This window comes from Leopardus geoffroyi, chromosome D3 (assembly GCF_018350155.1).
Source record: "Leopardus geoffroyi isolate Oge1 chromosome D3, O.geoffroyi_Oge1_pat1.0, whole genome shotgun sequence".
NCBI classification, from domain to species: domain Eukaryota; kingdom Metazoa; phylum Chordata; class Mammalia; order Carnivora; family Felidae; genus Leopardus; species Leopardus geoffroyi.
In genome coordinates, this window is record NC_059339.1 from 46,575,048 (window position 1) to 46,598,705 (window position 23,658).

General features: G+C 39.1%; 1 protein-coding gene across 7 annotated transcripts in view; it reads right to left on the reverse strand.

Annotated features, from left to right (window-relative positions):
* The window catches only part of OSBPL1A (oxysterol binding protein like 1A), a 246,851-nt gene that overhangs the window by 67,657 nt on the left and 155,536 nt on the right, over positions 1 to 23,658 (reverse strand). For 6 of the 7 annotated variants that reach the window (XR_006707209.1, XM_045456885.1, XM_045456886.1 and 3 more), the window contains one exon: positions 16,194 to 16,350. The exons of the other annotated variant lie outside the window; for it this stretch is intronic. Coding sequence is in view for 5 of the 6 variants with exons in the window: in XM_045456885.1 (XP_045312841.1) it covers positions 16,194 to 16,350 (157 nt within the window). In the remaining variant the exon portion in view is untranslated. The remainder of the gene's footprint in view (positions 1 to 16,193; positions 16,351 to 23,658) is intronic. 7 annotated transcript variants of the gene reach the window in all.

Here is a 23,658-nt window from a genome sequence, read left to right on the forward strand (position 1 = left end):
TGAATCTAACAATTTGTTTGTGATCTGCTTTAGCCAGTTCAACAGCCTGATTTAACTTCCTTTTTAAACGATCTGAGGTGCTTCTGACTGCTTACCATCAAGAGGGATGGAATTTCTAGGGAGAGTTGAATTTCTAGTACTTCCCTGCTCTATGACACATAATACCTCCATGGTGTTATCCAAAATGTATGTTAGTTTCCCTTTGGTTTCCTTTCTGATTGCTTTGGACACAGTGAAAGACCTGTACTGCAAAGGACAGCATTCTTCCTCTTTCCTATGAAGGTTTCTTCTGCTAAGAAAGACTACACAGTGTCCTAAAACACACAATCAGATCCAAGTAGTGTACCTGGCCTTCTGAGATTTTCTTGTTCTTTCTGCTAAGACATATTATATCAATCATATAATGAGGAAAAAATAGCCCCAAAGCTTGGTTTTCACTAATAAGAGAACACATAATTACTGAAGAAAAACAATTTCCATGAAAACAGTACACCTGTAATTATTCCTGCATCCTTTGGAGTATTCTACTTGGTAGGAAATTGGTGGATAATGGAGATTATAAGAACAGAAAATGATGTTTTTCCTTTAGGATTGTTTAATAACAGATCCCAGGTCTGTTTGAAATTGGCAGAATTTTCAAGGCACCTGGGTGGCTCAGTTGGTTGAACGTCTGACTCGATTTCAGCTCAGTTTATGATCCCAGAGTCATGGGATCGAGCTCACATCCAGCTCTGCACTGAGCACGGAGTCTGTGCTTAAGATTCGCTCTCTCTCCTTCTGCCCCTCTCCCCTACTCATACTCACTCTCTCTAAATAATAATAATAATAATAATAATAATAATAATAATAAATGAAATTGGCAGAACTTTCAATGGGTTCATGTACTCTTTTGTATGCTCATGTTAATACAAGTGGGAACTTATAAAGGCCCAGAGAACTGGTTCCATGTCCACTTTAATGTGTGATAGTGCCCATCAGGGAGCCAACAGCAGATGCATGCTTAATAAATGCTTTGGAACTATGTTGTTAATTTTCAGTAAATTATTATATAAAAGAAACAAGCAACTGAATTAAAACCTGGGACAAATTATCTTAAATTTCAGAATATGAAGCCTCTATCTAGATATATAAATCTTTGTTATTCTAAATATCTATAAAGAGTCTAAATTTTCCATAATTTGGCTATTGTTGAAAGTGCTGCTATAAACATTGGGGTACAAGTGCCCCTATGCACCAGTACTCTTGTATCCCTTGGGTAAATTCCTAGCAGTGCTATTGCTGGGTCGTAGGGTAGATCCATTTAACAATAGCCAAATTATGGAAAGAGCCTAATTGTCCATCAACTGATGAATGGGTAAAGAAGTTGTGGTTTATATACACAATGGAGTACTACTTGGCAATGAGAAAGAATGAAATCTGGCCTTTTGTAGCAACGTGGATGGAACTGGAGAGTGTTATGCTAAGTGAAATAAGTCATACAGAGAAAGACAGATACCGTATGTTTTCACTCTAATGTGGATCCTGAGAAACTTTACAGAAGACCAGGGGGGAGGGGAAGGGGAAAAAAAAAAGGGAGGGAGGGAGCCAAACCATAAGAGACTCTTAAAAACTGAGAATAAACTGAGGGTTGATGGGGGGGTGGGAAGGAGGGGAAAGTGGGTAATGGGCACTGAGGAGGGCACCTGCTGGGATGAGCACTGGGTGTGCTATGGAAACCAATTTGACAATAAATTTCATATTAAAAAAAAAGTCTAAATTTTAAGAAAAGCATTAGAGGCTCTGAAATCGGAAAACCTGGTTTGAATGCAGGCCCTCCCAATTATCAGCTAAGGGATTTTGTTAATTAAACTTCTGTGCTTCAATTTCTTCATTTGTATAACTGAGGATATAAGAATACCTGCCCCAACTAGGGGCAGGTGGGTGGCTCAGTCGGTTAAGCCGCCAGACCTCGGCTCAGGTTATGATCTCGCAGTTCGTGCCGTACATCAGGCTCTGTGCTGACAGCTCTGAGCCTGGAGTCTGCTTGTGATTCTGTCCCTCTCTCTCTGCCTCTCCCCCACTCGTGCTCACATGCTCTCTCGCTCTCTCTCAAAAATAAACATTAAAAAAATTTTTTTAAAAAGAATACCTGCCTTAACCATAACTGAGAGGTATTCTGAGAATCAAGAACGATGGAGTTTGGGGGCGTCTGGGTGGCTCAGTTGGTTAAGCCTCTGACTTCGGCTCAGGTCATGATCTCAGTTCGTGGGTTTGAACCCCATGCCTGGCTCTGTGTTGACAGCAGGGAGCCGGAGCCTGCTTCGGATTCTGTGTCTCCCTCTCTCTGCCCCTCCTCTGCTCACACTCTCTCAAAAATAAATAAACGTTAAAAAAATTTTTTTAAAAACTACGGAGTTTGTAAAAGTGCTTTATATACAATAATTTATAATCTAAATGTAACTTGCAGCCATTAATATCATGCACAATACTGTAAAGAGCACTGGGTTTGTAGCTGACATAATCCATTTGGCAGCTAGCAGCTTCAGAAACTGACAGGCCTACGATCTAGGCATCTTGCCTCTGGACTGTACTTTCATAGGGCACTGCCCATCTTGGAGATGAAGCAGCTGGAGTGTACACGGATTAAATGCTTACCAAAGCCGTATAGCTGTACTAAGTCACAGAGCCCGAAACACACCCAGAAGAAAAAACACATTAAGCTGATGGTTCTCAGTCATCTTAGGATCCTGGTATACCTTTAACCTACTAGAATTTGTGGCAATATACTTAAGGTATTAAAAAAACTCAAAATGCCAAAGCACAAAAGCAAAACAACACCCTGAAGAATCTATGGTTATTAATGATCTACAGAAGCCTGTTTTGCTGAGACTGGTTAGAGGTCTCTAACGTGCTCTCCTATAGTCCAGCAAGCACACTATTTTACTTCAGCACTGGTATGATACTGTGCTCTCTCTCTCATCTCTTCTGAGAGCTGGCTGTACCCTGCTGTACCACATATCCCTTTATCTGCTTAGACTATCATTCCATCCTACATCATAACAGTATGCTTTCCTGGTTAAGTTATTTATATTTTCCACATTTGTCAGATGCAGTGACAATGCTTCCTGGTTAAGAACCAGGATGTGTAATTAGTGGGAGTCACTGCTGTATTAACAAGGAATTGGCTTTGAGAATACTTTCAACGGCAACATGGAATTTCATCTTAAGGTGTCAAATCCTGGCTCAATGTGGTATTATAGCAACATGACTCAACAGCAGGTTACATTCCACGATTAGGATAGATAATATTTTATGCAGTCAAAAGGTTTTGAAAAAGTTGTATAAAAACCAAATTTTTCTAAAGATTTAAAGGCACAAAGCAACAAACTGTTAAACTGTTTTTAAACAATCACTTCCTGATTTCATTTAACTTACAAATCCTTATCATATATAGTGTTTTCTAAAAGAGGAAAATTCCTCCTACACTAACAAGCAAAGCAAACAATACTGAAGAACAGTATGTCCCCTGAGGCAGTTTTCTCCTTTAGGCAAAATTTAAATTAGCACAGCTCCAATGGGAAAGAGATACTTGAGTGTATTCTTAAAGACCAAATCCCCTATGCCATCAGAAGTCAAGATGCCTGATCAGTGAATTACTGTAATTAAGAAATGGACTGAAGGGCTCCTGGGTGACTCTAGGTTTTGGCTCAGGTCATGATCTCATGGTTTTGTGAGTTCAAGCCCGAAGTCGGGCAATGTGCTGACAGCATGGAGCCTGCTTGAGATATTCTCTTTCTCTCTCTCTCTCACCCTCTTTCCCTTCCCCCTCCCTGACTTGAGCTGTCTCTAAATAAAGAAAGTTTAAAAAATTTTAAAAAGCAGGGCACTGGGTTGCTCAGTGGGCTCAGTCAAGGTCTGACTCTTGATCTCAGCTGAGGTCATGATCTCATGGTTTGTGGGTTCAAGCCCCACATTGGGCTCTATGCTGACAGTGTGGCCGGCTTGGTATTCTGTCTCTCTCCCTCTCTGCCACTCCTCCCTCCCTCCCTCCCTCTCTCTCTCTCTCTCTCTCTCTCTCTCATTCTCTCAAACTTGAAAAAAAAAAAATAAAAGAAATGGACAGAGTAAACAGAAAAAGGTAGAGCCTTAAAAGACTAAATTACGCTGAAAGATATTTCCCAGACATTTAAAACCTTATGTTCATGTGGAGGGTGTATCTTTAAATAGAGCAAGATGCCAAGCAAGAATGTCCATTTTATTAAATATTTAACTTCTTCCTTTTGATATTCTGAGGATTATAAGGGTATATAAAACAAACTTCAAATAGAAATTGGATATTTACCTATGAGATTCAAAAAGCCTAGGGATCAAAAGGAGAAGTAATGGGGCCTGTGTAAGGGAAAAGAAATCTCAAGGGACCAAGGAATGAATAACAGAGCTTTAAGCCTCCAGTCACCACTTGTTTACCCTTCTGACAACTGAAGTTTACAACCAGCTCTGTGAAGGCCAGGCACACCTTTGTACTGGCAAAAGAAAGAAAAACCATGTTTCAATTTAACCGTACTATGAAATATCCTTCTAAAATACAATGGAAATCAACCACAGGAGATGTTAAATGTGGGGACAATTTTCCTTACTTCACATTTACCAAAGGTAACAATGTCATTCCAAGAGCAACACTTTCAGCTACCTCTTTCCCCAGTTTCAGTTTCAAAGGACAATTTACACTTCTTAAGCTCGGCCAAAGACCTTTTAAGTTAAAAGAAAGGAAGAAAATAATTCCATTTACCCGTTTTTACCCAGGATTTATCAGTTTTCTACTTGCAAGAGTACCTGACTTTTAATTAGCCAAAATCACTATGAGTGTTTTGCATAGATTATGTCTTTAATAAGCCAATAAGGTAGGCTCTATTATTATATCCATTTTACAGATGAAGAAGTTTCAAAAACATTATTACTTGCTTAGGTCAGAAAAGTGGTAGATACGGGATTCAAACCCAGGTAGCTCTTACTACACTGTTCTAATTCACTTACGTGTTTTTTTAAAGAGCAAAAATACATATGTGTGCAAAGTCCAGAAACAAAAACAGGATTAATAGTGCCATTTATGAAAGCATTTTAATAAATGTCTTTTCCACTATATGTTAAGAATTAAAAATTCTTTCTAAGAATTATCTTTCCCTTTAGCAAACCTGGAAAAACATATTTTGATCCCATGTTGCATTTAAAAGCTGGTTTCTCGAATGATACTTTTATAAAGCCCTGAAAACTGGTGAGTTTAACATTCCTACAGAAAAATGGGTAAAGGATATGAGCAATTCACAGAAAAGAGAGATACGAATCAATCTTAAACACAAAAAAGATTCTAACCCTCCCTCAGTTCAGAATGGGACACTCCATAGGAATAAGGACTTTGTTCATTATTGTAACCTAAGCATCATGAATAGAATAGGGGCTCAAAATATATTTGCTGCATAATTATATGTATGTGTGTATATGTGTGTGTGTGTGTGTGTGTGTGTGTACATATACACATATATTTAAAAGCAGGGCCAGGGGCACCTGCGTGGCTTAGTTGGTTAAGCATCGACTTCAGCTCAGGTCATGATCTCGCAGTCCGTGAGTTCGAGTCCCGCGTCAGGCTCTGTGCTGACAGCTCAGAGCCTGGAGACTGTTTCGGATTCTGTGTCTCCCTCTCTCTCTGACCTTTTCCCCATTCATGCTGTCTCTGTCTCAAAAATAAATAAACATTAAAAAAATAAATAAATAAATAAATAAAAGCAGGGCAAAAACTGTATATATGCATTTTCTATCATTTGTATGAGAAAACATTATATGTAATAATAATGATTACAATTGAGGGAAAGGAAGAGGCATGGCTAGCTTAAAAAGAGTTAAAATTTGTATAATATACCCTATTTCTGAACTTTAAAGCACATAAATGTATCACAAATTAAAAATTCTAAAGAGAATCATCTCTAAATATGTATGTGCAGGCACACACATATATGCATTTCTTAAGTGTTATAGAAAATATAACCCAACTACCTAATATCAAGGAGCATGAGACCAAAAGAATTGGAATTAGCACATGCTGAGTGAAAAAAAAAAAAGGAAAGTTACTAAGTATCTTTTATAATTTAAAAAGGAATATGAATATATCTTTACACTGCTTATATTAAAAACAAAATCATCAGGGGCTCCTGGGTGGGTCAGTCGGTAAAGCATCCAACTTCAGCTCAGGTCACGATCTTGCGGTTTTTGAGTTCGAGCCCCACGTCGGGCTCTGTGCTAACAGCTCAGAGCCTGGAGCCTGCTTCAGATTCTGTGTCTCCCTCTCTCTCTGCCCATCCCATGCTCATGCTCTGTCTCTGTCTCTCAATAATAAATAATTGTTAAAAAAAAAAAATAAAATAAAATCATCAGAGCATTTTAAGAATGATTACACTTAAGAGGAGGAGGGAAACTGCTGAGGGAAAAGAATGGAAACTAGATCTTTCTAGTTTTGTATTTTTGACTTAAAAACCAAGTCAAAAGGGAGTCTCTCTAAAACCTGAAAGCAAACGAAACAAATGAGCCTATCTGTGCAACAAGTTAGTAATTTAACCATACATAAAGTGACCTTCAAACACAACACTGACTCTACATCCCAGATGGAATATACTAAAAGGAACTAAAAAGAAATCTGAAATTCTTTTCAGCAACCATATTGTTAGTAACAGTGTTTGTGAGTGTATGTATGTGCAAAACCAACATGTTAGAATAAAGCTAACAGGTAATTCTATTAATGCCATTATAAACCATGAAATACAAGTAAAACCAAAGGAATTCAGAGGAAAATCCTATAATCCAAAATTTTAACTGGAAATATATTGGTATGAACTCATGACGTACTTTTTCTTAAAAGGTGGGGGGAGGGGTAGGGGGAGGAGTTCACCTCTCTCCAATAAAAGGGACTGAAAACTGCCAAGAGAACAGTAATGAATATTCTTATCACTGAGATTGTTACATCTAAACATTACTTCCCAAAAAATGAAATGTGGCTCCTTAGAGAAAAAGCTGACTCTAGGTCTGGGGCCGAAAATATAGCAGATAAGCCTGAAACATCTCTGTATCAGAAAGCAAGGCAGCTATCAAAGAGAATTAGATTATATTAAAATTATACCTAAAAACAAAACAAAAAACAAAACAAAGCAAAAACCTGTCAAAAGGACACAGAAAGAAGGGCTCCGTCTGATCAAAGATGGGTAAAAGGGGTGCCTGAGTGGCTCAGTTAGTTGGGCTTCCAACTTCGGCTCAGTCATGATGTTGCGGTTTGTTGAGTTCAAGCCCTGCATCACTGTCAGTGCACAGCCTGCTTGGGATTCTCCCTCTCTCTCTGCCCCTCCCGTGCACTGTTTCTCTCAAAATAAATAAATAAAAACTTTAAAAAATTTTTTTAAAATATGGGAAAAATAACCACAATAGAGTTAAGCAATCCAATCCGTATTTTCATTCATTACCTCTGGAGGATGTTAGGGAACCAACATATTCTAAAAAGAGGTAATGGGAAGTTTTTTCTTTACAAAGGGTTCTAAGGAGGAGGAATGATAGAAAAGTCATAGGACCATTTTTGCAGCCCCTAATGAAACAAGGATGGAGATACTGATCAACATCACCTGCTAAAATCATTAGGTTCAAGGCTGTTGGACAACTTTATGATGGATGTGTCAGGCTGAGAACGCCTGACACCCCAGGAATGAATCTCAACGTTATAAAAAGTAGGAAAACCAGACAGCATGTGCTCCCAATGGATGTAACAGGAGGTACACCTATGATATGTGTACCTATGAAGTATTTTGTGCCAAATAATTCAATCCTAAATCTGGCTGAGCAATTCAGGAGTAAAAGAATATGTTAAATGACACCATGGGAATGCAAACAGCAATATCCAGACTGTGCATTATTCTACAGGACAAATGGCCAGATTTCTTCCGTAAATAACTGACAAAAAAATGGGAAAGAGAAGAAACCTAGAGATTAAAACGTATTTAGGAGACCTATAAACCAAATGCAGTATGTGGACCTTCCAAATTTTTATTATTCAATGACATTTTAGATCTAATTACTAAGTGGCATTTATAAGACAATCAAGAAAAACTGAATACCACTAAATATTTGATAATTAAAGATACTATATTTTAGGTGTCATAATGGTACTGTGGATTTAGAAAATAATGGTCCCAATGTTTTAAAGGGTTATAATAAATTCATGATGAAACTGTATCTTTGATTTAATTTTTAAAATAATTTTTTAGGGGCACTTGGCTGGCTCAGTCAGTAGAACATGTGACTCTTGATCTCAGGGTCGTGAGTTTAAGCCCCATGTTGGGCGTGGAGCCTACTTAAAATAAAGGTTAAAAAAAATGAAAATAGAAATAATCTTTTAAATTATCAGAGGTGGGGAGGTCTCTAGATGAAACAAGGTGAGGCACATGATAAATGTTGAAGATGAATGATGGGTATGAATGGCTCATCATATGATACTGTTTTTATGTTTGAAAACTTCCATAATAAAGTTCCTAAAATGGGATTATATGCCTGAAAACATACTCTTTACTTCTGTTCGTCTCCAAGGCAAACAACACAAATCGTTAGCTCTTTGTTATTTTGTTCACTCGAGCACAGCTTTGCAGATTACAGCTGCCCTAGAAAACTGTTCTCATCAGCCCACAAAAATCACTGATCTAGAATAAATTCGAATGAGCCCTCAGAGTCAGGTAAAAGTGTATGTCACCACTGTTTGCTTATAGAATGCTACCACTGGAAAGATTCTGTGTTTTTCTAACAGTGTTTTAAAATGTCCCAAGCCCAAAAAAGGTGTTTCAGGGGTCTGGGTGAGCTAAGGAGGTGAACCTGTGGGCCTCTGAACCTCAGCCCCTGCTTTAAAAAGAGCAGCCCTCATGCTGATTCATAGGGGCACATGTATCCCAATGTTTATAGCAGCACTATCAACAATAGACAAATTATGGAAATTATGGAAAGAGCCCAACAACTGATGAATGGATAAAGAAGGTATGGTGTGCGTGTATGCACATGTGCACACGCACACACACACACACACACAATGGAATACTACTTGGCAATGAGAAAGAATGAAATCCTGCCATTTGCAACAACGTGGATGGAACTGGAGGGTATTATGCTAAGTGAAACAAGTCAGAGAAAGACAGATAGATATCATGTTCTCAACTCATATGTGGATCTTGAGAAACTTAACAGAAGACCATGGGTGAAGGGAAGGGGGGAAAATAGTTACAGAGAGGGAGTCAAACCATAAGAGACCCTTAAATACAGAGAACAAACTGAGGGTTGATGGAGGGTGCTGGGGGCGGGGGAGGGAGAAATGGGTGATGGGCACTGAGGAGGGTGCTTATTGGGATGAGCATTGGGTCTTGTGTATAAGTGATGAATCATGGGAATCTACTCCCGAAACCAAGAGCACACTATATACTCTGTATGTTAGCCAACTTGACAATAAATTATATTTAAAAAAAAGAAAAAAAAGAGCAACTCCTCTATCTGCTTTTTAAACCAGGGTGGGAAGAGGTGAATTCTGTGAAAAGAGGTCTCAGGTTTCCTAGAGTAAGTTCTGGGAATAACTTTGGCAAGTCAACCTGGTTTTGTGAAGGTAATTATCACGAGTCTAGACTCCTGTCTGCGCCTTTTCCTTTCTAATATACTACTGTGGCCCAACAGCTTGTTAGTCCTAGATGAGCTTTTTGCATTTGAACACTTTTTGTTGGGTGCTCAGCCCTCACCTGTCAAGCTCCTACTGGTCCAGAAATCTCCAATCATGTTTTTGTGGGAGAGGTGGGTGTCACATGTAATCAGAGTGGCCTGCTGGCATCCAACCTGCCAATCTGTCCCAGGGGTCCGATCTCCACTGCCCCCCGATGGGGGGTTTCAGGACCGCCAGCTGTCTGCCTCCTTTGCACTCTGCAGCACCCTGGCCCCAACCTCTGCATCTCCTGGAGTGTCAAGCATCCTCTTTCTCTGCTGCTTCTCCTGGAGCTTCTCACTGTTCTCCATCTCTAGCACTCTTCTCTCTCAGGTTTCTGAGACAGCCATGTGTCCAACTGGTTAAAAAGGTAGGCCCCACAGTAGAGCTGTGCGTTTTAGTAAAACTATTTTTAAATTTTTCTTAAAAACAAACAAACAAACAAACAAACAAACAAACAAACAAACAAACATTAAAGCCCTCTACTTTCCAGAGCAAATAAGTATTCTGGGGCAAAGAGAAGGCTGAGAGTGCAGATTCACGGTGTCCTTAAAACCACTGGTCCCGGGGCGCCTGGGTGGCGCAGTCGGTTAAGCGTCCGACTTCAGCCAGGTCACGATCTCGCGGTCCGTGAGTTCGAGCCCCGCGTCAGGCTCTGGGCTGATGGCTCAGAGCCTGGAGCCTGTTTCCGATTCTGTGTCTCCCTCTTTCTCTGCCCCTCCCCCATTCATGCTCTGTCTCTCTCTGTCCCAAAAACAAATAAACGTTAAAAACTTTAAAAAAAAAAAAAAAAACAAAACAAAAAAAAACCACTGGTCCCTCTGGCCCTACCACAAATCTTGGGAATTCTGGCCAGGCTCTTGTTCTTCTCCCAGGACTCTTGGGTCTTTAAAATTCAGACATGTATCTGGACTCCTGCTAACGTGACCCTGGTCACGACATGACAACAGGGAATTACCCCAAACATTTTCTGACAGACAAGAGTATTTTTTTTTCTGCCCAGGGCAACAGAGGACATCTGGGATGGGGAACTGGTTAGCAACTCTGCCCGGACCTGATCAAGTCTGAAACCAGATCATTTGTCCCATATCTGCAGTGAGATTTCAAAACCAAGGTGGTTTTGTTCTAGTGATTAGATGTATTCAAAGTCGAATAATTTTCATGACTAACATTTTCTCACTATAATCTTACTTCTTGAAAGTTATTGTCTTACCCTGTATTCTTAATTTCTTCAATTTGACAACGTATTCTTTGTATGACCTCTTCATGAACAGAAGACTGCTGTTATTTGGCTAGTAATAATTCAATTCTAAAGAAGTCACGAAGGATAAATAAAGGGTAAACTAGGCGATCATCAGGAGTCCTAATCTGCCATTTCAGCAAAATAAACCTTTGAGACTCTTAGCCACATTTACTGGAGAATAGAAGGCTTTATTCAAGTAAATACATCAGTATAAATACAAGTACATTAATTAGAATCAGATATAAACTTAGTCCCTATCACATTTCTGTTGTAAGAAATTCTTCCCTATTTTAAAACTGTTAGATACTTTATATTTCCTTCTAAAAGTCTTTAAGTTTTTCTCTTTCACAAGTGTTTGGTTCATCTAGAATTTATACTTGTGTATATGAAATAAGGATCCATTTCCTTTTTGTTTTGGGGGACCCACATTAAATGACTAACTCAGTACCATTTACCTAACAACCCATTCTTCCCCTCACTGATCTGCTAGGCTAGCTCTGCTGTATATACCAGGTTTCCTAGATCTGTGGGTCTTGGGACCTTCTAAATTTTTTTTTTTTAATGTTTGTTTATTTTTGACAGAGAGAGACAGAGCATGAGCAGGAGAGGGGCAGAGAGAGAGAGAAGGAGACACAGAATCCGAAGCAGGCTCCAGGTTCTGAGCTGTCAGCACAGAGCCTGACACGGGGCTCGAACTCACAGACTGCAAGATCATGACCTGAGCCGAAGTTGGACACTCAACCGACTGAGCCACCCAGGCGCCCCAGGTCTTGCGACCTTCTAGTTCCATTCTCCAGGTCTGCCTCCATGAAACTTCTGCACTAAAGACTTATAATCAGTCTTCACGTTTGATAAAGAAAAGGCTTTCCTTTCCCTCAACCTGGTTCTTGAGCAGTATCTTGGCTCTTCAAAGCCCTATGGGCTTAAATACATATTTCAGAATTCGTGTTTCAACTTCCAAGGAAAAGGGCATTGAGATTTTAATTAAAACTACACTGAATCTTGCAGATCAATTTGGCAAAAATGTCTGACAATGTATTTGCCATCTCAATAAGTTTTAGGTCTTTCAGTAAGTTTAATATTACATTTTTTGCTAAGATTTATTCCTAGGTATGTAACTTTATAATAGGTACTCTCAGTATGCCCCCTTCCCCAGTTAAGCTAGTGTGTTGATGGTGCACAGAAATGTAAACAGTTGATTGTGTATAAAAGCAACCCTGCCAAACTTCTTTACCAACTTGAACAATTTGCCGGTAGATACTTACGGTTTTTTAAAAATTTTTTTTAGTTTTTATTTTATTTTTGAGAGTGTGAGCAAGGGACAGGTAGAGAGAGAGGGAGACACAGAATCTAAAGCAGGCTCCAGGCTCTAAGCTGTCAGCACAGAGCCCAACGTGGGGCTTGAACTCATGAACCACGAGATCATGACCTGATCTCGCTTAACCAACTGAGCCACCTAGGCACCCTGGTTTTATTTCTAAATTTCATGGCTATGGTATATCTCTGACTATGGCCTCCAAATAATGCTGAATAGCAAAGATGACAGCAGGCATCCCTATATTATTCCTGATATTCTAAGTACTGTCTTTACTATCTCATTAAGTAATTTGTTTCTTGTGAATTTTAACAAGATTAAAGAAGTTCTCTCTTATATTTGTGATTTGCTAAGATACTTATTAATCAGGAATGACTATGATTTTATTGAATGTTTTTTCTTTATTAGAATGATCGTATGTTTTTCTCCTTTTATCATTTAATGCTATTAATGAAGTAAATAACATTTACAAATAGAATTTACAGAATTGTAACATGGATCCTATGTTTCACATTCTAACTAATCTGTTCTACATTAAGTATCTTTCATACCATATCCAGTGATGTAATGAAATAAATATCAGCATCTTTATCAACTGTAACAACTTGGTGCAAACCACTAACAAGTTAAAAGATCAGAGCTCTGAATAAATTTCATAAATTAGGTCCGAGAGAGCTGCTCCTGTGAAACACAGCCAAGATGTCAAGAAGCCCTATCAATATAAATCGGACTACAGCATGGTGTAGCCTAATTGTCCACAAAGCAACTCAGTATATTTTCCGGAGAAAAAATAAAATGCCATTGAAATGGAGCATTTGTTTTGTATACTCGCTAACTCTGCAATATTTATGGTTCTAGGTCATAAGTAAAACCCTAATTTTGCTGACATTTCTCTAGAACTAACCTGAAAGCCCAACAGCATGCACAGCACTGGAGCCTGGAGCCTGCTTTGGATTCTGTGTCTCCCTCTCCCTTTGCCCTTCCCCCCTGCTCACACTCTGTCTTTCTCAAAAATAAATAAACATTAAAATTTTTTTTTTAAATATTTTGTTGGCAATTATCACATGGGACAGATTAAACATCCATAGTATCTACACTTTTATTATCATAGAAATTAGTTTAGCACACCTTATTTTATAGTTAATTAATATGACATATGCCCTATACCTGGAAATTTTCAAACTGTGCCCCACAATGTCACCCTACGATGACTGGGTGGAAAAGGAAAACGAGTGGGTAGAGGTTGAGGGCAAAGCAAATCACAGTTTTTGAGGAAAAATGGAATGAACAGAGTTAAAGCAGGTCATTTGCACTGAGTGCTTCCCACGTAGCAAACACCCTCCAAGGCCCCTATGTATGTAATGAACAGGAACAGAAACATAGTTTGTAATGGTTTATAACACGTACTACAGAAAATAGAGCTTAAATATTTTTGTTGGATAAGGACATGAAGTAGATGTGGTGTCTCCCACTGAAGCTAAGATGGGGGAGAAGAGCGGAGAGGACCCCTCTGAGGGGAGATCCAACAATCTCCGAAGGTGGTTGAGATTTTAAGTTTCCACACTAAATATCTGTTATACAAGTGGTTCCATGGCTAAATAGTTGAAAACCCCTGTTCTAGTTTATCAGCAAATCAGTTAGGCCATGATTTAATACTTTCCATGTGAATTATTGTAAGGCTTATCTTTTGCCATTTAAAAATATTAATTTCTCACTTTAAAAAATTTTACAATCTATATTCTTCCCATGTCCTCCTTCCTAAATTTAAGTGTGTCTATCCTAGAAGGTAAATGGTGGTATGGAGGGAAGAGGAAATATATAATATATGACAAGGTCAAATACTAATTTCACGTGACTTTTAAAAATAAAATAGAAGACTACAGATAAATTCCAGGGTCACTTTGGGCTGATCCTCCAACAGCACCTACTTCTGCTTTTCTAAAAACATCGCCAAAATTACTACTAATTCAAATTATTCTTCCTATTACCACAATAATTGCCCATTATAAACACAGATTACTTACAATGCAATTGAAGGCACACGCAAGAAGGATTTGGTAACACTGAATACTACATTTACTTTCTTAATCTGAAATGAAACTTTTAAATTATTGGTGGCATAGGTTCTCTTTATTTGATTAGAGAGGAACTTCAAGACAAAAGGCTAAAAAACAAAACAAAAAACTCCTAACAATTACTTTTTAAAATAGAAACTGTTATGTTTTCCCTACATACCTGATTGCTGACAATTTCCTAAACTGTCCTCTTTTCTCCTAAATACTAAAGAATATTTTATTACACTTACAGGCTTAGTAAGTTGCAGCTCATTTATCAGTTTAACTTTTCCAGTGAGGTCACTACCTAGCTGCATTCCTTTGAAGTTTTTCTTAGTGACCTGCCCTGATTTCATTTTTGAACAATTTCACCTTAACTTTCTCACTTTACCATTCTGGGTTTGACTAATTAAGATATAACACAGAATATATAAATACAGTATAATAAATTTCTGTCAAGTGCAAAATAACTACTGTTATGATTACAGCACACATACTAAAGGGCTACTGGCACTGTGAAAGGCAGCAGAGAAATGCCTCCAGCCCTAGGATATGAGAGTATTTAAGCACAAAGTGACCCTGGAATTTATCTGCAACCTTCTATTTTATTCTGATGGATATTTGAACAACTGTATCAGCTACTCGTAAGAGTTCACCTGTGTTCTCACCAGACTGTCATAATGTATGTCTGGTAAGCCTGCCAAGTGTCCTGTTAGGTATTTCATGTCCTATACAGAACTTTTTTAGCCCTGGACTCCCAAAGGAGTTGACAGCAACTACTGAAGGCAATCAGGAAAGCACTGCTGGCCACATAATTTTCAATAGTAAATTATATCAGTAAGTATGTTTAGAGGATACTCCCTAACCAAATAAAAGAAAATCCTGGTTTCAATTAGTTTATTACCTAAAATTCACTGGATGTTTTCAAAAGGAGTATAAACTATTTTTGTTAGCCAGGGGCAAATACACATAAATCAGAAGGGATATGTACATTTTCCCCCCAGTAGAATAATTGAGACCAATCAGGACCAGAATCATGGCGCAGAAATGGAGTCAGAGTTATACAACTTGCACATATTAAACAAACGAAACTATCTTGTAGAAATTAACCGTTAATAACTTCTTACACGCCCCCCCACCGTGTGCATTTCACAATGACACCAGGATACAGCCTTAACCCATAATTTGATAAAATATTTTATGAATACCGGCAGGCACATGTGCCACTGTGTCTGCACACTTGTGCCGAAACCTGAGAGCTCCAGTGCCTGCTGCCTCTCATTACTCTGGGGCAATCTCTAGGAAGAGATCATCAAGGGAATAAAAAGATACTAATGTTATTAGACAGTGTAAAATGGATATGTTCAACAAACCCTGGGTCTTAATAAAAGGTTTTGTTTAAATGTAACTGAATTGTATCAACAGGCAGGCAATATTACCATCCACTCTCACTAAAACCAACAAGAAGATCAAATGGCGAGAAACTAAAATAGCACGGGGAGGCAGAGTCATCAAAGATGTATGAGGAAAAAGGAGCCCAGCATCAATTGCAATAGACAATTCTGAAGAGCCTATCTGAATTTTCAACTAAAGGATTTATGTTCCCCGAAACCATGGTTGCCAAAACCACATTTTATGCTTTGTTCCTACAATTACAGATGATGTTCTTCTCTCAAATGAGCAAAAGTACTTAAGCTAAATCCTTTCTCTGAGGTAATAACGGCAATATAAATGTCCAACACAGACAGGGAAAAAACAAAAAGAAGGTATGCTTTTCTTTATGAACCCGTAAGTATTTTATAAGAAAAAGCCAGCAATAGTGACTGTTAAAGACTGTCCTACCTGTGTTTTTTGATGCCATTGGAGAGAGCATCTCCACCACCACAATCGTTTCCCTCTGACATTCTGGGTTTTCTACTGCCCAGGTGCTCTCCTTCCTCTTCAGAGGAGCGTGCCGTCACTGCCTCCAGTCTGCTCAAGGACCGCTCGGACTCGGACTCTGTGGCAGAGCAGGTTCGCAGTCAATGAACTGAACTTGGGTGCGAGGTGGCAGTAACAATGGATATCTCCCTCAATGCATTAGGCTTTGAAACTTAAGCAGCCTACTTTGTCCTTCAACAATCCATCCATTAACCACCTCCTCAGGGATTTCAGGGAACCTGCACCCAACAAGGCTAAAGTGGATTTATGAAACAGATACAAGCTACTATAAACTTACAATTAAACAGATTTTAGACATTACAAGAGATTTCCAAAGACTATCCAATTCTTTAAGAAATCATATTCAGGAAGGAGTTCCCCCTCCCCCAAAATTTCTATCTTCCCTCTCAAAGCATCAAAGCAAAAAAAATTCAGTTTTTAGAATTCACGTATAAGGAAAAAGTTATAGTGGTGTACTCAGGGGCTAAGTTTAAATTACCTTTGATACTGTAGACACAGAAGAAAAGGTAATCTTAAAATACCTCAAAAAATACTTCTTTTGGTATGATATTATTTTAATCCTCAAGAGCTAAAGCTCAAAGTGTCCATATACAATCCAATTATCAGGCAGGCAGTTTTAGGATAGAAATACCATGTTCCTAATTGGCTATGTATTCAGGGTAGAGCCATCTGCCTGTTTGAGAATACGAAGACAACTTATTTTTATACAACACATTATAGTTTTCAGGCATGATCACATTATTCATCTCCTTTTAGCATTTCCAGGGTGCCTTGGTGACAGTAAAGCAGGACTACGGAGTTATTAACACGTGTGCTGATGGTCTCATGGCTTTTGAGTTAGGTGAACCAGCATTTGAACTTAAGTCCTCCGATTCATTTATTGCTCTATATACTTCAGCTGAAAGTAGCAATCTACAAAAAACTTTAAATTGTGCCTGTGTTTCTACTGAAATATAAATTCAAGGTAACTTTCTAAATTCCCTTCCTAAGCAGATGACTATACACTCAACTGTCCTCAGCTCTAGGGCAGAACTCTTACACACATTCAAGCAAACTTCCTTAAACTTCCTTAAATTTACTGACCATCTGCTTAGTTTGTATTACAGCTAAACCGTTCAGGAAATCAAATTTTTTAGCACTTTCTTTTCCCTCTGCTGCATTCTATAACTTAGCCAACATCAAGGAACCTTATTTTTATCACATTCGGTTGATTATAGATCTTCTTTGACTTACAATGGGGTTACGTCCCAATAAACTCATCAAGTTCAAAATATTAGGTCAGGGCACCTGGGTGGTTCAGTCAGTTAGGGGTCCAACTTTGGGTCAGGTCATGATCTCACAATTGAAGGAGTTCGAGCCCCATGTCGGGTTCTGTGCTGACAGCTCTGAGCCTGGAGACTACTTCAGATTCTCTATCTCTCCCGTCTCTCCAACCCGCACTGCTTGTGCACATGCTGTCTCTCTCTCAAAATAAATAAATAAATGTTAAAATAATTAATTAATTTATGGGGCACCTGGGTGGCTCAGTTGGTTGACTGTCTGACTCTTGATTTCAGCTCAGGTCATGATCGCAGGATCCTGTGATCGAGCCCTGCATTGGGCTTCACTGAGCATGGAGCCTGCTTAAGATCCTCTCTTTCTCTCTCCCCGCCTCTGCCCCTCTCCCACCTTGTGCTCTCTAAAATAAATAAAATAAGTTAAGTTAAAAACGCATGTAATACACCTAACCTCCTCAACATCACAGCTTAGCCTAGCCTACCTTAAATATGCTCGGTCACTTACATTATTTGGGCAAAATCATCTGACACAAAGCCTATTTTATAATAAAGTGTTGAACATCTCATATAATCTATTGAATGTTATACTGAAAAGCAAAATGGTTGTCTGGATGCAGAATGCTTGTCTTACTGGCCTACCGGGAGCCAAGGCTCACTGCCGCTGCCCAGCACTAGTCCCAGAAATGATCCAAATTCAAACCCTGAAGTATGGTTTCTACTGAATGCATATCACTTTCAACCATCATAAAGCTGGAAAATCGTAAGTTGGAACCATTACAAGTCAGGAAACACCATAGTAACAAATGTTGGACAAGTACAACTGCAGGTTGGACAACACATCTTGAACTCTGAACCCTGGCCCCTCTGAATGGTGTTAAGTTACTTGGAGAATGTCTTTCAATGTCAGCAATTTTTATTTTCTGTAAATATAATTTTACTGGAATTTCTGAAAATATACTTTGTTCAAGTCATAGACGTTATAACAAAGAAACAGATATTTTAATAATAAATTCAAAGAGACATATTTTTCACTGTCAATTTTGTCAGGCAGTCACACAACCTTGTATTCAAAAAAATTAAAGACAACCTGAACAGCCAGTAACAAAGAAAGGACAGCCGCCATCAGATGAAATTAGTTGTTAAAATCACATTTACACATACAACTTAATAAAACAGAAAAATGCTTTTAACAAAATACAAAAATAATCAAGGTATCGTTCTGCAACTCTAAAATATAGAGCAAAAAAATAACTTTACTCCTTCCTAAGGAGAGGCCAGTCTGGTTCAGATGTACATACAGACCAGAGCAGTAAAATAACAGAAGTCTGTCTAGGGCACAGTGAGGTAAGGGAATCAATTTTCTCGGCTAGGTTGATGGGTATCAGGAAAGACGACGTAGGAGACGTGGTGCCTCACGTAAATCTTTAAAAAAAGAACACGGCACTCAGGTAGAGGTAAGAGTGTTGGTGACAGGAAGTTACCTGAGCAAATCCTGAATCAGAGATGATGACAGTGGTGTTCGGTGGTGAAATAGGAGTGGTTTTTTCACACCTACATTTTCAAATTTGTTTCATATGAAAAAAATTAAGATTTTGAAGAGTCAGACAAAATAGTTTTATCTGAATTGGTTAGTATTATTTAAGATGCATTAGTACTTTATAATTTAGATGTCATGAAAACCAAAAAGCACTGAAGCAAAAAAACCTCAGGCATTTATTAAATGGCACTATGAACAGCACAATGTATTTGCTGTTTAAGGGCTACAAATCCTAAGACAGGGACTTGTCCACCTAAAAAGAAAATTCCTAACAAAAAGCAGACATGTGCAGTAAACACCAAAGAGGTAACGCAGTTAAGAGCTCCTATGAGGCAAAGAAACTTTTTCTTTTTTTTTTTTTTTCAACGTTTATTTATTTTTGGGACAGAGAGAGACAGAGCATGAACGGGGGAGGGGCAGAGAAAGAGGGAGACACAGAATCGGAAACAGGCTCCAGGCTCTGAGCCATCAGCCCAGAGCCCGACGCGGGGCTCGAACTCACGGACCGCGAGATCGTGACCTGGCTGAAGTCGGACGCTTAACCGACTGCGCCACCCAGGAGCCCCCAAAGAAACTTTTTCTAAAACAAGACTTCAACTTGGTGAATATAAGCTGAAGACCTACTCCCTTCATCCATACTACGGGGCCACCGGGGTTACCTCCCAGAGATACACCACCAAATGACAGAGAGTACAGACCCGTCCTCTGTGGCAAGAGGTACAACCTGATGCCCTCTTTGCCCCCTCGCAGCCTGCCTTTCTACTCCTTTCTCCTGGTTCTTCTACCTCTCCCCTCCCCCAGCCCTTCTTCCCAACCTCCCTCCCTAATACAACCAGGCTATCCCCACCTTTCCCCTGGAGGGCTCTGACAAAGGTCACCAATTACCTCAATATTGTTTAGTCCAATGGTCATTTTTCAATTCTTACAGAATTACTGGCTCATTCATGGTATATGACATTGGTTAATTCATTCCCCCTCTCCCCTTATCAAGTGCAGGCAGCGTGGAGTCAAAGAACAGTATGATCTGGTCCCTGCCCAGGGTCTAGTAGAGGTGGACTATTTTGTGAACATCTGAATTTGGTAAAGTTTTCTAGGTACCATAACAGAAGTCTGAATGGGAACAGCAGGCCAAAAGGACAGGGTGTCTAGAAAGGACTGTGACTGATGATGGAGCTCAAAGTTGACAAAAGTAAGGGTGGGGGTGGGGGGAGAGTTATAAGAGAGGACTTCACCAAGGAGAGGGAAGAGCAGGACCCAATACAAACAGGAATGAGGTATTCAGTAGGATGGGAGTGCAAGGCACCAGGAAGGTGTGGCAGTAGGGAGTGACCGCAGGCACTGAGAAGAAGGTGAATCTCGAGTCCCCAGGGCAGCTGACCAATTTAAGATAAAGAAAAAGCAAGGCAGGCAGGAGGGCAAGGAGGATGTAAAATGAAGAAGGAAATGAGGCAGCGTCCCCATGCATGCCACGAGGGTCTGTACACCTGGCCAGGGGTTGATCACAAACTTCTTTCTGAGCATTTTAGCTTCAAAGGGAGAGAAGGAAACATGATCAACAACATGATTTACAGTGCCCCTGTGGTAAAAACTAACTAGCTGCTTAATTAAGAACAAAAGCTCATTACTTCTAATACTATGAACAGAGACATGTCTAATATACATAGTATGAAATAATTACCTAATTGGCAAAAGGGAGTCTTTTTTTTTTTTTTTAAGTTTATTTACTTTTTTTTGAGAGAGAGAGAGAGAGAGAGCATGTGTATGCATGTGAACGGGGGAAGGGCAGAGAGAGGGAGAGAGAATCCCAAGCAGGCTCTGTGTTGACAGCCCAGGAGCCTGACGAGGGGCTCACTTCCAGGAACCATGAGATCATGACCTGAGCCAAAACCAAGAGTCAGACACGCAAATGACTGAGCCATCCAGGTGCCTCTAAATAGGGAGTTATTCTTAATAGACTGCATTCATAGCATTAGTCACACCAATCTGTCTCTAGGATAGCATCATTTCATACGTAGACCCATAGTTATAGATATATTTAAATTCAAACATGTTGGGGCACTTGGGTGGCTCAATCGGTTAGGTATCCTACTCTTGGTTTCAGCTCAGGTCATGATCTCACAATTCATGAGTTTGAGCCCCACATAGGACTCTGAGCTGACAGTGCAGAGCCTGCTTGGGATTTCTCTCTCCCTCTCTCTGCCCCTCTCCAGCTTGCTCTCTCAAAAAATAAACAAACATTAAAAAAACAAAAATTCAAACATGTTTAGCTAAATACCTAAAAACACCAAAGCCAATGTGGAGGTTTACTGATCAAGGTAAAGCCTGCCCATAGAAGTAATTTTCAAATCTCCCAGTAGTAATATGTCAGTGGTAGATCTTAGCACTTCTGAGATCTTAAATCTCAATCTTAAAACTTCAGGTTTTCAATTTTGCCCATACATATAAATATCAAATAAACCAGACCTTATCTGTCATCCAATGTTAATGGAAAACATAAAGCACTTGGAGACAGTGCTTAATGCTTGCACTGTGGTGGTTACTGAGCTATCTTATAATAGCATAAGGCAATGATCCTCATGCTTTAAAAAAAAAAATACACAGGGGCGCCTGGGTGGCTCAGTTGGTTGAGCGACCGACTTTGGCTCAGGTCATGATCTCACGGTTTGTGAGTTCGAGCCCCGCATCAGGCTCTGTGCTGACAGCTCGGAGCCTGGAGCCTGCTTCAGATTCTGTGTCTCCCTCTCTCTCTGCCCCTCCCCCTCTCATGCTCTGTCTCTTTGTCTCAGAAATAAACATTTAAAAAAAACAACAACACACACACACACACAAGGAGGGAGATAGGGAGTTAGTCTTTCATGGGTAGAGTTGGGAGTTTCAGTTTTGGTTTGGAAGGATGAATTCCGGCGGGGGAGGGTGGGTAATGGTTGTGCAACAGTGTGACTGTGCTCCACGTGCTCAAGGCCACCGAACTGTGTACTGAAAAACGGTAAAAATGGCAAATTTTATATTACATATACTTTACTACAACAAAAATAAAACAAAGCCCAAACAAATAAGCACACAAAACCGTTAAGCCAAAGACCTATCATGCTGGATGCATGAACTATATTCTGGTCCTGCTCTCTCACTTCAATGCCACTGGAAAACAAAAACAATGCAGAAGCTAAACTGGTTGATTTTTCTACAGACATATTTCCAAATGAAGCAAAAGACATTTATTTTAACAACATACACAAACTAGATTCTAGACAAAGCTAGCCTTTCACCATCTTTTTAATTTCTCACTGTGTTTTCCCCCTACAAACACAAGTGTTTCTGTATTGTAAGTAAAGCCACCCTAAATTTTCAGGATACTTCATCAACCTCTGAAAATCAGGGTAAGGGAATTTATGAAATAGCCTTATGTTATTTACTGAACTTCTGATGGGTAACTAGGAAAATCCGTATCATCGAATAATGAGAAAAGGAATATTTGTGCCTTTGTTTATTCCCACCTGGTTACAAAAGGACTCTGGTGGCTTACTTGAGAATTACATTTTATTGAGAAACTATGAGAATAACACTTTGAAAAAAAGACTATTTTACAAGATAAATTCTTTAGCCTACAGATAAGCATTTAAAGTAGAAACTCTGCCTGATTATTTTCTCAATGAAAACAGCATATTAATAGAATGTTTTAATGTGACAAATCTCCACACGCCTAGATCTTTAAAGCTCTGTTCACATTAGGACACAATCTCCTTTCACTTCACAATCCTAATCTCTCTCTCTCTCATCCAAATAGCATGGCAGCCAATGGCTGTGACTGGGTTAACGTGACTTTACAACATTTCTATCAAGTTTCATACTTTAAATATGTACAGTTCTTTGTATGCCAGTCATACCTTAATAAAGTAGTCTTCAAAAATTCAGAATTAAGAGGATCGTTAATTCCACCCTACTTTTTGAATTTTACCCCTATTAAAAGGCTAAAAGAAGAGATCATAAAGTTAACAATGTAAACATGCCAACAATTCTTACGCTATCCTGATCTACTTATTTTTATATGACCTTTGAAAACGAGCTTGTGAACAAATAGTACAAAGGAGCAAAATGTGGAAGAACTGTGGAGAAGGTCCAAGTAACCTTTCCCCTGTTACTTAAGGTAAGAGGAAATGATCAGGAGATACACACGCTCAATTTAATACTTTTATTGTTGGTTTCCCGCATACTAGGCATATTCTAAAAATGTCCAAAGTAACCCAAGGTAACCCAAGCTCAAAATATCAGTGCCAAATTTTAATTTTGCCTTAATGTACTGTTGTGTAAACTTAAAAATTACCCAGTAAATATAAAGAACACAAACACAATAAATAAAAACCTACCACATTGAAAATAAATTGTAAACTGAAAGTCAGAATGAGTCCAGAAGGGTCTGCCAAGAGGCTACTATAATAATTTACTAAGGAAGTGACAAAAGCTTGAAACAGAACCCTGGGAGCAAGCATCAAGAGTGAGAGACATTCTAGACAGACATATCTTCACTGAATGATGTCCAAGGTCAAAATCAGCC